Here is a 12,955-nt window from a genome sequence, read left to right on the forward strand (position 1 = left end):
AGAAAAATTTAACTTTAATGTAACTGCAACTGAGTCTACATTTTATTACTAATATATATTTTATTTATATATATATATATATTATATATATATATATATATATATATATATATATATATACACAGTGCATCCGGAAAGTATTCACAGCGCATCACTTTTTCCACATTTTGTTATGTTAACAGCCTTATTCCAAAATGGATTAAATTCATTTTTTTCCTCAGAATTTTACACACAACACCCCATAATGACAATGTGAAAAAAGTTTACTTGAGGTTTTTGCAAATTTATTAAAAATAAAAAAACTGAGAAATCCCATGTACATAAGTATTCACAGCCTTTGCTCAATACTTTGTCGATGCAACTTTGGCTTGCAATTACAGCCTCAAGTCTTTTTGAATATGATGCCACAAGCTTGGCACACCTATCCTTGGCCAGTTTCGCCCATTCCTCTTTGCAGCACCTCTCAAGCTCTATCAGGTTGGATGGGAAGCGTCGGTGCACAGCTATTTTAAGATCTCTCCAGAGATGTTCAATCGGATTCAAGTCTGGGCTCTGGCTGGGCCACTCAAGGACATTCACAGAGTTGTCCTGAAGCCACTCCTTTGATATCTTGGCTGTGTGCTTAGGGTCGTTGTCCTGCTGAAAGATGAATCGTCGCCCCAGTCTGAGGTCAAGAGCGCTCTGGAGCAGATTTTCATCCAGGATGTCTCTGTACATTGCTGCAGTCATCTTTCCCTTTATCCTGACTAGTCTCCCAGTTCCTGCCGCTGAAAAACATCCCCACAGCATGATGTTGCCACCACCATGCTTCACTGTAGGGATGGTACCAGGTTTCCTCCAAACGTGACGCCTGGCATTCACGCCAAAGAGTTCAATCTTTGTCTCATCAGACCAGAGAATTTTCTTTCTCATGGTCTGTGAGTCCTTCAGGTGCCTTTTGGCAAACTCCAGGCGGGCTGCCATGTGCCTTTTACTAAGGAGTGGCTTCCGTCTGGTCACTCTACCATACAGGCCTGATTGGTGGATTGCTGCAGAGATGGTTGTCCTTCTGGAAGGTTCTCCTCTCTCCACAGAGGACCTCTGGAGCTCTGACAGAGTGATCATTGGGTTCTTGGTCACCTCCCTGACTAAAGCCCTTCTCCCCCGATCGCTCAGTTTAGATGGCCAGCCAGCTCTAGGAAGAGTCCTGGTGGTTTCAAACTTCTTCCACTTATGGATGATGGAGGCCACTGTGCTCATTGGGGCCTTCAAAGCAGCATAATTTTTTCTGTAACCTTCCCCAGATTTGTGCCTCGAGACAATCCTGTCTCGGAGGTCTACAGACAATTCCTTTGACTTCATGCTTGGTTTGTGCTCTGACATGAACTGTCAACTGTGGGACCTTATATAGACAGGTGTGTGCCTTTCCAAATCATGTCCAATCAACTGAATTTACCACAGGTGGACTCCAATTAAGCTGCAGAAACATCTCAAGGATGATCAGGGGAAACAGGATGCACCTGAGCTCAGTTTTGAGCTTCATGGCAAAAGCTGTGAATACTTATGTACATGTGCTTTCTCAATGTTTTTATTTTTAATAAATTTGCAAAAATCTCAAGTAAACTTTTTTCACGTTGTCATTATGAGGTGTTGTGTGTAGAATTCTGAGGAAAAAAATGAATTTAATCCATTTTGGAATAAGGCTGTAACATAACAAAATGTGGAAAAAGTGATGCGCTGTGAATACTTTCCGGATACACTGTATATATATATATATATATATATATATATATATATATATATATATATATACACACACATATATATACATACTGTATATACATACACAAAATTCAGAAACAGAACAGCATGGAATACTCAGGATTCAGCTGTGCAGAACGTGCAGTCACTAAAATTATGGTAGTTTTTATCTCTCTTAACCCATGTAATTTAGGGTTGCTAATTAACCTACAAGATGTATCTTGTAATGTTAAGAGTGGCCATTGGAAACAAATAAGGCAGCATAAGATCTGTTCTCTTTCATCTGCAATCTATGGGTTTTAACCCCAGTCCAGGCAAAGTGTGCATGAAACTTGTATATTCTTTGTATCCATATATGTTTTTTCTGATTAATCTTTAACATCAATAACTCCAGGCGAGGCCCCAAACCCTTGCACCCTGCATTAGAATAAGCAGGTTAGGAAAACAAAGAAATGAATAATAAAACAACAATAACAAAAAAGGTACTTAAAAGGGTGACTAACATACTATGTCTCTGTTGACCAAACTAAATAAATGGGTCATTTTACTATCATGATTTCAAGGAACCAAAACACATTGAAATTTACAAGTGAAAAGGAACAATGGAAAGGACCAACTGCCACAGAGCAGACAAGTTTCTCCAATCATCACACCTTAATTTAAATGTAATGACCAGTAACTGTGTAAGAAACAATACAAAAATACAAGCTTAGAAAATTCAGGTTAGTCAGAAAACTCACCACTGCAAAAAAAATGGTAACTGCAAATTTTTCTACTTTGCTACACCTAAAGATTATTTAATAACAATGCTCAGAACTGTCTCTACTATCCATGAGAAGTTAATTACGAAATACTGTATCTAATTTTTTGTCATTTAAATGATACTGGCTTTATTTATAATGCCAAGTATACGTCCCAAAAAAGAGTCAATTGACATCTAATTAAATCTACACATTTGACCCACACCTTAATCCAAGGCAACTTGGCAACTAAGTTGAAGCAATATACTCATGGTCGCACAGTGTCAGGAGTGATTTTTGAACCCACAACCTCCGGGTTTGAAGTCCTAGGTCCAAACCATTAACCACTGCCTCACAACAATAGCTGCAAAAAAAAAAATGTAATGCCATTGTGCAAATTATCAAGAAGTTGCTAAAATACTATAATGCAATTAAATAACAAAACATATTTTATAAAGTATTCACCCAGAGTAGGGCCAAACCTGCAGGCTAATCATTGAGTGTGCATTGGATGGCTTCAGTGTTAAGCTGTTGAAATGGTGAGATTTTGTAAGATACATTCAAAGAAAAAAAAAGTGTGTAAAAATATTGTTCATTATTTGATCATAACATTTTCTTAGGATAATGCAAATGCTCTCTTTTCACCTTTAATATTTAGAATTGCTTTGTTAGCATAAGACACAATAACTTTTTTTTCACTTTGTTTTCCTTTTCTCATTCTTCTCTTCTGTCCATCCACCTGCCTGTCATTCCAATACATTATAAACAAAAATTATTCCAAGGATACATTTTGCCATTAGGTAAACATCCAGCTCCTTTATTTCTGGGGAATCTGGAAAGCATTTCTTGAATTCTTTTCTCAAGTCAAAGAAGGAATACATGCACTCCGGTAACATTATATTCTGTTGAGAGGAATATTAAACTATTACTTTTACATCTTATCCCAAATTTGCAATATATTAAGACATTTCTGAAAATTGGTGAAGAAAGAAACTCAAACTTTCGTTAGCAACTGTAAGCTAGCCTTATTGAAAATGATATTATCCAAATAAAAAAGCACACATTTTCATAAAGTAAGTTTTTCTTTTGTTGACATCATGAAAAAATGACACTAGAAACTTTTGTTGGGGTTGTTACTTTCCATGACTTAATGTTTACTTTTCCAAATCTACAACCACAAGACAGGGCAATTAGACAGCTAATTACAATCCTGTACATTCTGTTCAGATTACCTTATGTGTTATTAAGCTTCAAAGATATCTTAATCTTAACATGTGACATGTAGCAACAGTGAAATAATTAATAGGCATATTGTCATCAATTAATAAAAGGAGCATGAAGTTCTGCTTAATTATGATAGAGCATGGCCGATTACATGTAAGGGTTTCAGATGATTGTTAATGAATGAAACTGGAGGTTATAAAAAGCAAAGTTATACATTTAATATGAGTGAAACATTATGAATTTATGTGCTAATTTGTAATAAATTTTTCATCTGAATATTTTTTATTGTCCCTGGTGTGTGTGTGCCCTGCGGTGGGCTGGCACCCTGCCCGGGGTTTGTTTCCTGCCTTGCGCCCTGTGTTGGCTGGGATTGGCTCCAGCAGACCCCCCGTGACCCTGTAATTAGGATATAGCGGGTTGGATAATGGATGGATGGATATTTTTTATTATTTTTTTTTTTTATTTGATATACTTTTTTAATCACTTTTTAAGACATTGTCTTTTCACATGATGATTAGGGGTCAGAGCACAGAGTCAGAGCAATATGAATCTCAGAGCTATAATAAATAAAGATAAAATTACAAATAATTTGGCTACTGTTTCCTGTGAATGGTCTGAAGGTGAAGCACAAGATTTTATATCTGTGAGAAATTTTTGTTAGGTATTTTCACATGATAAAAATATCCCTAATGCTGATCATATCGAACAAAACATATATTTACTTAAGCAGCTCACGGAGATGGGTTCTTTCCAAAACCTTTTTTTTTATTCAAATATGGTATTACAAGCTAAAAATAAAGAAAGAGCTCACCTTATTAGATGCTTCAGGGTGGAGAACCTGACGGATGTGGAGCTGTCCGTCAGTACACAAACAGAATGTAGTTCCACCTCCAAGGTTGATTTCATTGCTGACTTGCTGGGTAAACTTTGTGGAAATTAAAACACAATACCTTTAAGGTTATCATTTAGTACTGATTAAATATATACCTTTCTAAAACTGAAGTAAACATGCAGTGCCTTCAGAAAATATTCAACTGAAATTTCACATTGACACAAGTATTCAGACCTTTTGCTATGACACTTGAAATTTGGCTCAGATGCATCCCGTTCTATTGATCATCGTTAAGATGTTTTTACGTCTTGTTTGGAGTTCACCCAAAGTCAATTCAGCTGATTACAAATGATTAGGAAGGGCACACACAATGTGCATAAAGAGCAAAAACCAAGCCATGAGGTTGAGGAACTCATTTGCAGAACTCACAGACAGGATTGTGTTGAAGGATAGATCTGGGGAACCATACTAATATCTATAGCACTGAAAGTTCCCAAGAGCACAGCTGCCTCCATAATTCCTAAATGCAATATGTTTGGAACAGTCATGGCTCTTCCTAGAGGTGGGTGCCTGGCCAAACTGAGCAATTGGGGGAGAAGGGCCTTGGTACGAGAGGTAGGCAATAACCTGATGATCACTCTAGCTGAGCTCCACAGAACCTGTGTGGAGATCGGAGAAACATCCATCAGGACAACCACTGCTGTAACATTCCGCTAATCAGAGTTTTAGGCAGAGTAGCCAGACAATACATTAAAATCCACTTGGAGTTTGCAAAAAGGCATCTAAAGAATTCTCAGACTATGTTTTCGTTTTGGCATTCTGGAGTACTCAGTGTTCCTTGATGTGGGGAAAAAAAAATTTAAATGATTTTAGTGTAAGACTGCAGCATAGCAACAAGTATAAAATGTAAACAAATCTGAATACTTTCTGAAGGAACTGTGTATTTATTAGAAAAGAAAATGAGTTTGTCATAATTTCTCCAAAACAAAGAAAAAAACTTGTATGTTTTGCATAAGAAGATGTCAACAGCTGAGCCACTTCAGTTATCCAAATTAGAATACCTTCTAAAGTTTCAGATGACAATACACTTTATTATTAGATAGCAGTTCACATGTACATTTTGTGAAATCGTTAACAAAGTACTACTAATAGTTTCATTACATGTCAACTGGGACTAAGCACTTTAAAGACTAAAAGAAGAGTGGGAGTGATGGTTATTAGAATGGCATGGAATTCTTTCAAAGCCCTCCAGTCTTTTTTCTGAGCTTGTGTTTAACTTGTTTGTCAAGGAAACTCCACCCATATTACACTTTAAACACTATGGCCTCCCATTTCTTTATTATTCAAATACAAATATTTGCATTGAGATTATAACTAGGCCTTCGCATGAATGCATGGACATAAAATATCCTTTTGGAAAGCCTCTTAACAGTTCATGTGATTAACTTTTTTTGTTAACACAGAAGGCATCATGGATCACATATTTATATAAAAGGCCCAGTATCGCACTCACTTTAAGTTTGTATTCCCTGTGCCAAAGCGATCTGCCAGGATGCTGCAGTTATCTTAACTAATTAATGAGCAATTAAATCTGTGTAAACACTGAATAACAAGAATACTCAGCTTCTCCACCCAGAAGTTGTATTTACCTGGTGCAAGGCTTGCTCTAGAGGTTCTGCAATACAGATGTCATTTTCTTGGAGGCCACTTTGCGCTTTACATTCATCGGTCAATTCCAAATAATCGGGCTTTACTAAAACTTCACATAGTTTTCCAGTCTGCGGAGAGAATAATTAAGAGAGGGTCGTTGACTTTTGGTGTTTAATTCCGATGTATTTCGTTAACATTTGCTTTGTATTCGTCTGTTTTATGGCTACTTCGCACATTAAAATACGGAAAACAAACAGCTCTCGTGTAACTTTGTTCGAGCAGATCTGCCGCACGATTGCAAAAGAATCTGGAGTTACTCTACCAGCAGTCGGTCTCTTTAGGTTCTTCACCAAAGCCGCTGCTGGCGTGCTAACACACGCGTTTGTTCAGCTTTACTGTTACCAAAAATGCTTTACTACATTCTTTCTACAACAAAAGAAAAAAGCGTATTAAAATCGAAAACGTTATACATAGATACATGCACAAGTTGTATGTACCTTATTTGTCAGATCCACCACTTGCCACACCAGTTGAATGATCTCTTTCTCATCAGATCCTAGTTTAGGTCCGCTGGCACCCGCAGTCGAATTTAATAAAACCACCAGACGATCAAAAGGTGCCGTCATGGTGAATGGAAGAAGAACGAGAAACCCCCCACCCCCCCGAAAAGAGAAAAGAAAGAAACCCTTCACCCCAGAATATAATGAAAAGAAAAAAGAGAGTCAACCCACACCTAACAACACCTATGTGTCGCAAGAGCTGGTGACTGCCTCGCTTTAAGTATTCACTGACTTTTGTGATTGCGTGAGAATCTATGCAAAGGAGGCTGTCCTCCTTGAAAGCCCCGTAATGGCTGCACATCCCCCTATTTTGTGTGCACTTACCTGCCCATCGCCCACGTGACTCAGGTAACACATACCTGCCTGGGCCGGGGCACAACGCCATTGGTGAGTTTAAACAGGGACGTGGCACACTGATTCCAACACATCGCAGTCGCAGTTCAGAAACAGTTGTGCATATGCACACGTCTAAGGATTACATTAAGTGTTGACCATGTTCAGGTCTTACGAAATCAAATTGGAAATTCAAAATAAAAGGGAAATGAAAACACATACGTAAGAGCACATTCCTTTAGTTACAGCACTCGTTCGATTTAGGCGACAATTTAGAAACGCCCAAATGAGAACAACATTAGGTGACGTTCAAGTGAAAGCTGTCAGACTGAACTGTGCGCCTTTCATCCAATTACGGTATATCACAGAAGAACTACAAAAGTATCTGAAGGCATGGCATGGTCCAGCAATATTGCAACAAAACAAAAATTATAGTCCAGCAATATTATATTGTACGTACAAAAGCTATTGACAGCATCAGTAATATGGAAGTTGACCACTGCCATCAGAGAATACCGTTCCAATCAATAGGGTATACGTGGTATGCATCAACCTTTAGGTAAGGTGGTTCGAGTCAAAGTAACAACCACATGAATGCCAGGACGCAAGGTTTTCCAGCAGAATATTGCTCAGCGCAGCATGCTGCCTCTGCCGGCTTGCATTCTTGCCATAGTGCGTTCCGCTGTTATGTCTTCCCCATAAACTACACACACGCGTCTGGCCGTCTACATGATCGAAAAGAAAACGGGATTCATCTGGCCAGGCCACCTTCTTCCGTTGATCCATGGTCCATTTCTTACGCTCACGTGCCCACCTTTCGTCGGTGAACTGGGGTCAGCATTTGCACTCTGGCCCATAAACTGCGATGCACTATGCGTTCTAACACCTGTCTCTCACGGCCAGCGTTAACGTTTTTCAGCAATAAGTGCTACAACAGCTCTTCTGTGAGATCGGACCAAACAGGCTAACCTTCGCTTCCCACATACATCAATGAGGCTTTGGCACTCATGACCCGGTCACCGGTTGTTCTTCCTTGGACCACGTTTACCTCTGCATATCAGGAACACCCTAAGTCCTGCCGTTTTGTAGTTGCTCTGATCCAGTTGTCTGCCCGTCATAATCGGGTCCTTCACAAAGTCGCTCAGATCCGTACGCTTGCCCATTTTTACCGTTTCCAACACATCTTCTTCAAGATCTGACTGTTCATTTTCTGTCTAATATATCCCACCCCTTGACAGGTGCGACTGCCACGAGATAGTCAGTTTTAAGGTAGTGGCTAATTCGGGCTGCTACAGGATTAATGAATATTACTTGTAAAGATTAAGCTATTTTTTATATTATTGAGGATTATCATATTTTCGACTCGCACTGCATGCAACTTTGTATATACTGAACACTACATCAGAAGATTTTATGCATTAACAATTAAAAAAATAGGAAAGGGACAGTAGCAGTTTTTTGGCGCTGGGGTCACAGATAATTTTCAAAACCAAATATTGTCATTTGTACAATATGTAAATCATTAACACTGTAAATCTACTTTTAAACATTACATATTGAAATGTATAACACTGTTACTTTATAAAATGGCGAGTTCTACCATTTGCTGTATGTTTTAATGAGTTTATAAAATAACAGCACTCTGACTAGGGCGGGATTAAGACCTTTAGAGGCTCTAAGCACTTAAAAGATTTTGGTGACCCCATATATATCTAATTCAAAATATCAGCATTAATAAACAGTAAAATAAAATTTTATTTTAAGTAATGAAACAAAACTTACAGTTAGATGGTAAATAATGTTTATTTTGCAGTTTTGCACCATGTGGTCCATGGTAAATCTGGAAAGAGAAAATTTTTGTGGTGCCCCCAATCCCTTGACACACTAAGCACATGCTTATTTTGCTTAATGGTTAATCCAGCTCTGACTCTGACTCTGAAAAACGACGCAACATTCCAAAATATATAAGTTTAAGCATATACTTTTGGTATTCAGGAAAATGATTACTTAAGTGTAGAGTCATTTAAAAAACTGCACGGTAGATGACTCCATTCCATGCATCAGTTCGTTATTTTGTAACCAGTAAGTACTGAACGTTTCCACAAGTTTAAAAAAAAAATACCATTTCCTATCCATTACTATACTGGAGAAACGAATCCTCATTGTAGACATTAACGGGACCCTTCTATTATTTTGCAGTGTGAAGGAGATCACAGGTTCGCGTCCTGGGTCCTCCCTGCGTGGGGCCCAAAGCGCTTTGAGTAGCGAGAAAATTCTAATAATAAGAAATAATTATTAACAATAATGATGATGATGATTATTATTTCATTCAAGTAATGGGTTATTTTCTTTTACTGTGACATGCAGTTTTAAACAACATTGATTTTGTTTTTTTTCTTAGACAGTTACTAAGATATTGAATGTTATTTTTATTTATTAGTATCTTTTACATTGTATGTGAAGAGTGATAAAACGCACTTTATGAAATCATAAACAACTGGCCATACCCCCAGAGACGTCAATGTGATCAAGTAAGTGTATGCAGCTCCCATTGTTTTATATTCTACAGTTGTGCACCTGTGTCAATGGTTTGGTGCAGTTTTTATTATTAGTTTTCTGTTTTATCAGCCGGACATATTCCCAAAAAGCAGTGGTATAGACTTGAATCCCGTCCAGTCAGTGCTTCATACTGGCTTGTATGTCACACCAAAAACTTAATCTTTCACGTGACTTTGACTGAGGATAAATACATATAGATGACGGAGAACAGTTTATTAATATCATTTAATAATTAAATCCAGAGTTTAATTTTAGTGAACTCTAATTTTAAATAAGTATGAATCAGAAATGGAAAACAATATTTAAGTTGTCGAAATGACTATGAGGATTAGTTTGAAAAATGATTGATAAATAGATATAATAGGTGGACAGAGTTAGATATAATGTAAAAGTAAGTTCAGAATAATTTACCTTTTCAAAGACTGCCTCCAATGTACATTTGACTTGTAAGTCCAACATAATAGCAGCGCGCTCCATTTCGCACACATGCCATGTAAAGTGAAAGCATGTAAAATTCAGAATAGAAAAGGACTGCATAACAGAAGAATTAAATTTATATATTCTATTGGTTAAAAAAAAACAAGTTTAATCACACATTTATAGTAGTAATGTTCACTGGCTTAAGGAACAAGTCATTTATCGGGCAAATATATAAAACCTTTTTTCTCTCTTAAAACCAAAATCAATTTTTTTCGTTTCATTAAAAATAAACTAAAATTTACTATTAGTGAAGTGGGCGTCAACATCTGAACATCGTTATACGAAAGCGCTTGATGTTTATGTGCTTATTATTATTACACATTGAATATATGATAGCCAAGTAAGGCAAATTACAAACAAAAGTGAAAACGTAAACTAAACCTTTGAACTGATTCACCAGAAAGGACGAATAATGGCCTAATAGTGGATTAATCAGAAATCCATCCATCCATCCATCCATTATCCAACCCGCTATATCCTAACTACAGGGTCACGGGGGTCTGCTGGAGTCAATCCCAGCCAACACTGGGCGCAAGGCAGGAAACAAAAGCCGGGCAGGGCGCCAGCCCACAGCAGCAGAAATCCATCAAGTGAAATATTTTATTAAAGTTCTACATTATGATGAACACAAGCTGGCTTAACAGTGATGCAAGCTGTTGATTACGCCTAATCTGAGTTTTATATTTACATTCTGGTTAAGTGAACCTAAGCGTAGCAAAATTAAAAAAAAACAAAAACAAATTGAGGCTGAACAGAGTAACTAACCTATAAGAACGATAATGGTTTTAGTAAAGCTGCATTATTATTACATTCTAAGACAGTAGACATAAAGTTGAAGGAGTCTGGCTACTTCTTTATAACTTTCAATTAACAACAAAAAGGTTTGGGATGAAAGCCTAGAACCACAGTCATCCTCCAGAGCTGGGTAATGTTTTGGTAAACACCTTGGGTAATTAGGATGCTAACTGCATTGCATGACTTGTCTGTAAATTTTATAGGAAGCTGCAACTAAAATGACAAGGTGGCATGTAATTTATAAGCTTTCTTTTGATTAAGCTTAATGGATTTTAAATGATTAATTATTACAGCTCAGTATCTTATGATCTTTTGAAAATTACCTTATTTGAAAATTAGCTGTTATATGTTAAATAAGAGTTTCTCATCATGTATACTGAAATGAGAAAACAACAGTGAATAATGTACTGAATCTACAATTTTGCAGTCTATGCACTTCTTAAAATCATCTTGAGGTCATTTTCCAACCCACTATATTCTAACACAGGGTCATGGGGGTCTGCGGGAGCCAATCCCAGCCAACACAGGGAGCAAGGCAGGAATAAACCCCGGGCAGGGCAACCAGCCCACCGCAGGGAACAGACACTCTTTCCCTTTTACTTTACTTGTACATCTTCTTTTATGCTGTTTTGTTAATACTGGTGATAAGCACTGGAAATGCACAAGACTCAGCAGGTATCCATCCATCCATTTTCCAACCCACTGAATCCGAACACAGGGTCACGGGGGTCTGCTGGAGCCAATCCCAGCCAACACAGGGCACAAGGCAGGAAACAATCCTGGGCAGGGTGCCAACCCACCGCAGGGAACAGACACTCTTTCCCTTTTACTTTACTTGTACATCTTCTTTTATGCTGTTTTGTTAATACGCACTGGATATGCACGTGATAAGCACTGGAAATGCACAAGACTAAGCAGGTATGTATGTGCTAATTTATGTAAGCCTGTCTAGAATGCAGAAAAGCAGAATGAATGATATTGAGATTTAAATTTGCAAAGCTTTATGCTGTGGTCTTGTGCTACAGGAAATTTCTGAATTTCTAACATTTTGGGATAGATGCAAGGTTACCCCTCATTTTGCAACAAAAGCAAATGAAATTTAATTCCCATTTTTAAAAAAATTAAAAATCAAACTAAATATATCATACATATAAATTGCATCAATCTTACCACAGAGTGAAAATAAAATGTAATTTCCAGCTGACCCACTTATTAAATTTTTACTTAATTCTTTGAAATGAGGTGAAAAGTCAATGCTACATCACAACTCTACTAATTTGGTTTCTTTGAATTGTCCTGTTAGGAACTACCAGTTAGAGTGGCATTCATGTGAAATCTACCATTAGAAAGCTCATATTTTTTACTTGCAGCATTAGAATAAAAAGATAATCTTAGACAGGTACAGAAAGGAAATCCAAATACTAACCCAGATGATTTAAAGTTATTTTAACACAATAATACAATATATGAAATTAAGTGGTGATTAGTATTTGGAAGTTAGCCTGCAGAGACAGCTATTGAAAAGAGTGAACACATTTAAATATCTGGATCAGTGGTAGCCTGAGATTGAAAACTAGATGCAGAGATAACCCATAGAGTGCAGTATGGATGGGACAATTGGAAGACAGTATCAGGAGTATTGTGTGATTGAAGAATTAAGGAGAAGGTTAAAGGCAAGGTTTTTAAGACAGTGGTAAGACCAGCAATGATGTATAGTGCTTAGACATGGGCAGTAAAGTTAGCACAGGTGAAGAAGTTAGATATGGCAGAAGTAAGGATGTTGACATAAAAAAAAGGACAGAATAAGAAATGAAACAATCAAAGTTGCAACAAAATTGGAAGAGATATCTAAGAAAGTACAGGAAAGTAGGTTGAAGTGGTATGGACATGTGATAAGGAGAGACAATGATTATGGTGACAAACGAGTGATAGGAATGGAAGTACAGGACAAGATAAAGTGCAAAGGGAGGCCAAAGTGAGGTAGATGAATAAAGTAAAAAAAGATCTGGCAAGAAGGTGCAGGAATGAGCTGTTTGTAGAAG

General features: G+C 37.3%; 1 protein-coding gene across 2 annotated transcripts in view; it reads right to left on the reverse strand.

The window, feature by feature from the left end:
* The window catches only part of esrp1 (epithelial splicing regulatory protein 1), a 72,692-nt gene extending 65,782 nt beyond the window's left edge, over nt 1–6,910 (reverse strand). Inside the window, exons 1-4 of one of the 2 annotated variants that reach the window (XM_028817638.2) lie at nt 6,684–6,910; nt 6,186–6,314; nt 4,516–4,629; nt 3,268–3,382 (exon numbers count right to left, since the gene is read on the reverse strand). In XM_028817638.2, coding sequence (XP_028673471.1) covers nt 3,268–3,382; nt 4,516–4,629; nt 6,186–6,314; nt 6,684–6,812 — 487 coding nt within the window. In that variant the 5' untranslated portion in view covers nt 6,813–6,910. The remainder of the gene's footprint in view (nt 1–3,267; nt 3,383–4,515; nt 4,630–6,185; nt 6,315–6,683) is intronic. The other variant, XM_028817639.2, reaches the window with a different exon arrangement.
* Nucleotides 6,911–12,955: the final 6,045 nt, after the last annotated feature.

This window comes from Erpetoichthys calabaricus, chromosome 13 (assembly GCF_900747795.2).
Source record: "Erpetoichthys calabaricus chromosome 13, fErpCal1.3, whole genome shotgun sequence".
In the NCBI taxonomy this organism is placed as follows: domain Eukaryota; kingdom Metazoa; phylum Chordata; class Cladistia; order Polypteriformes; family Polypteridae; genus Erpetoichthys; species Erpetoichthys calabaricus.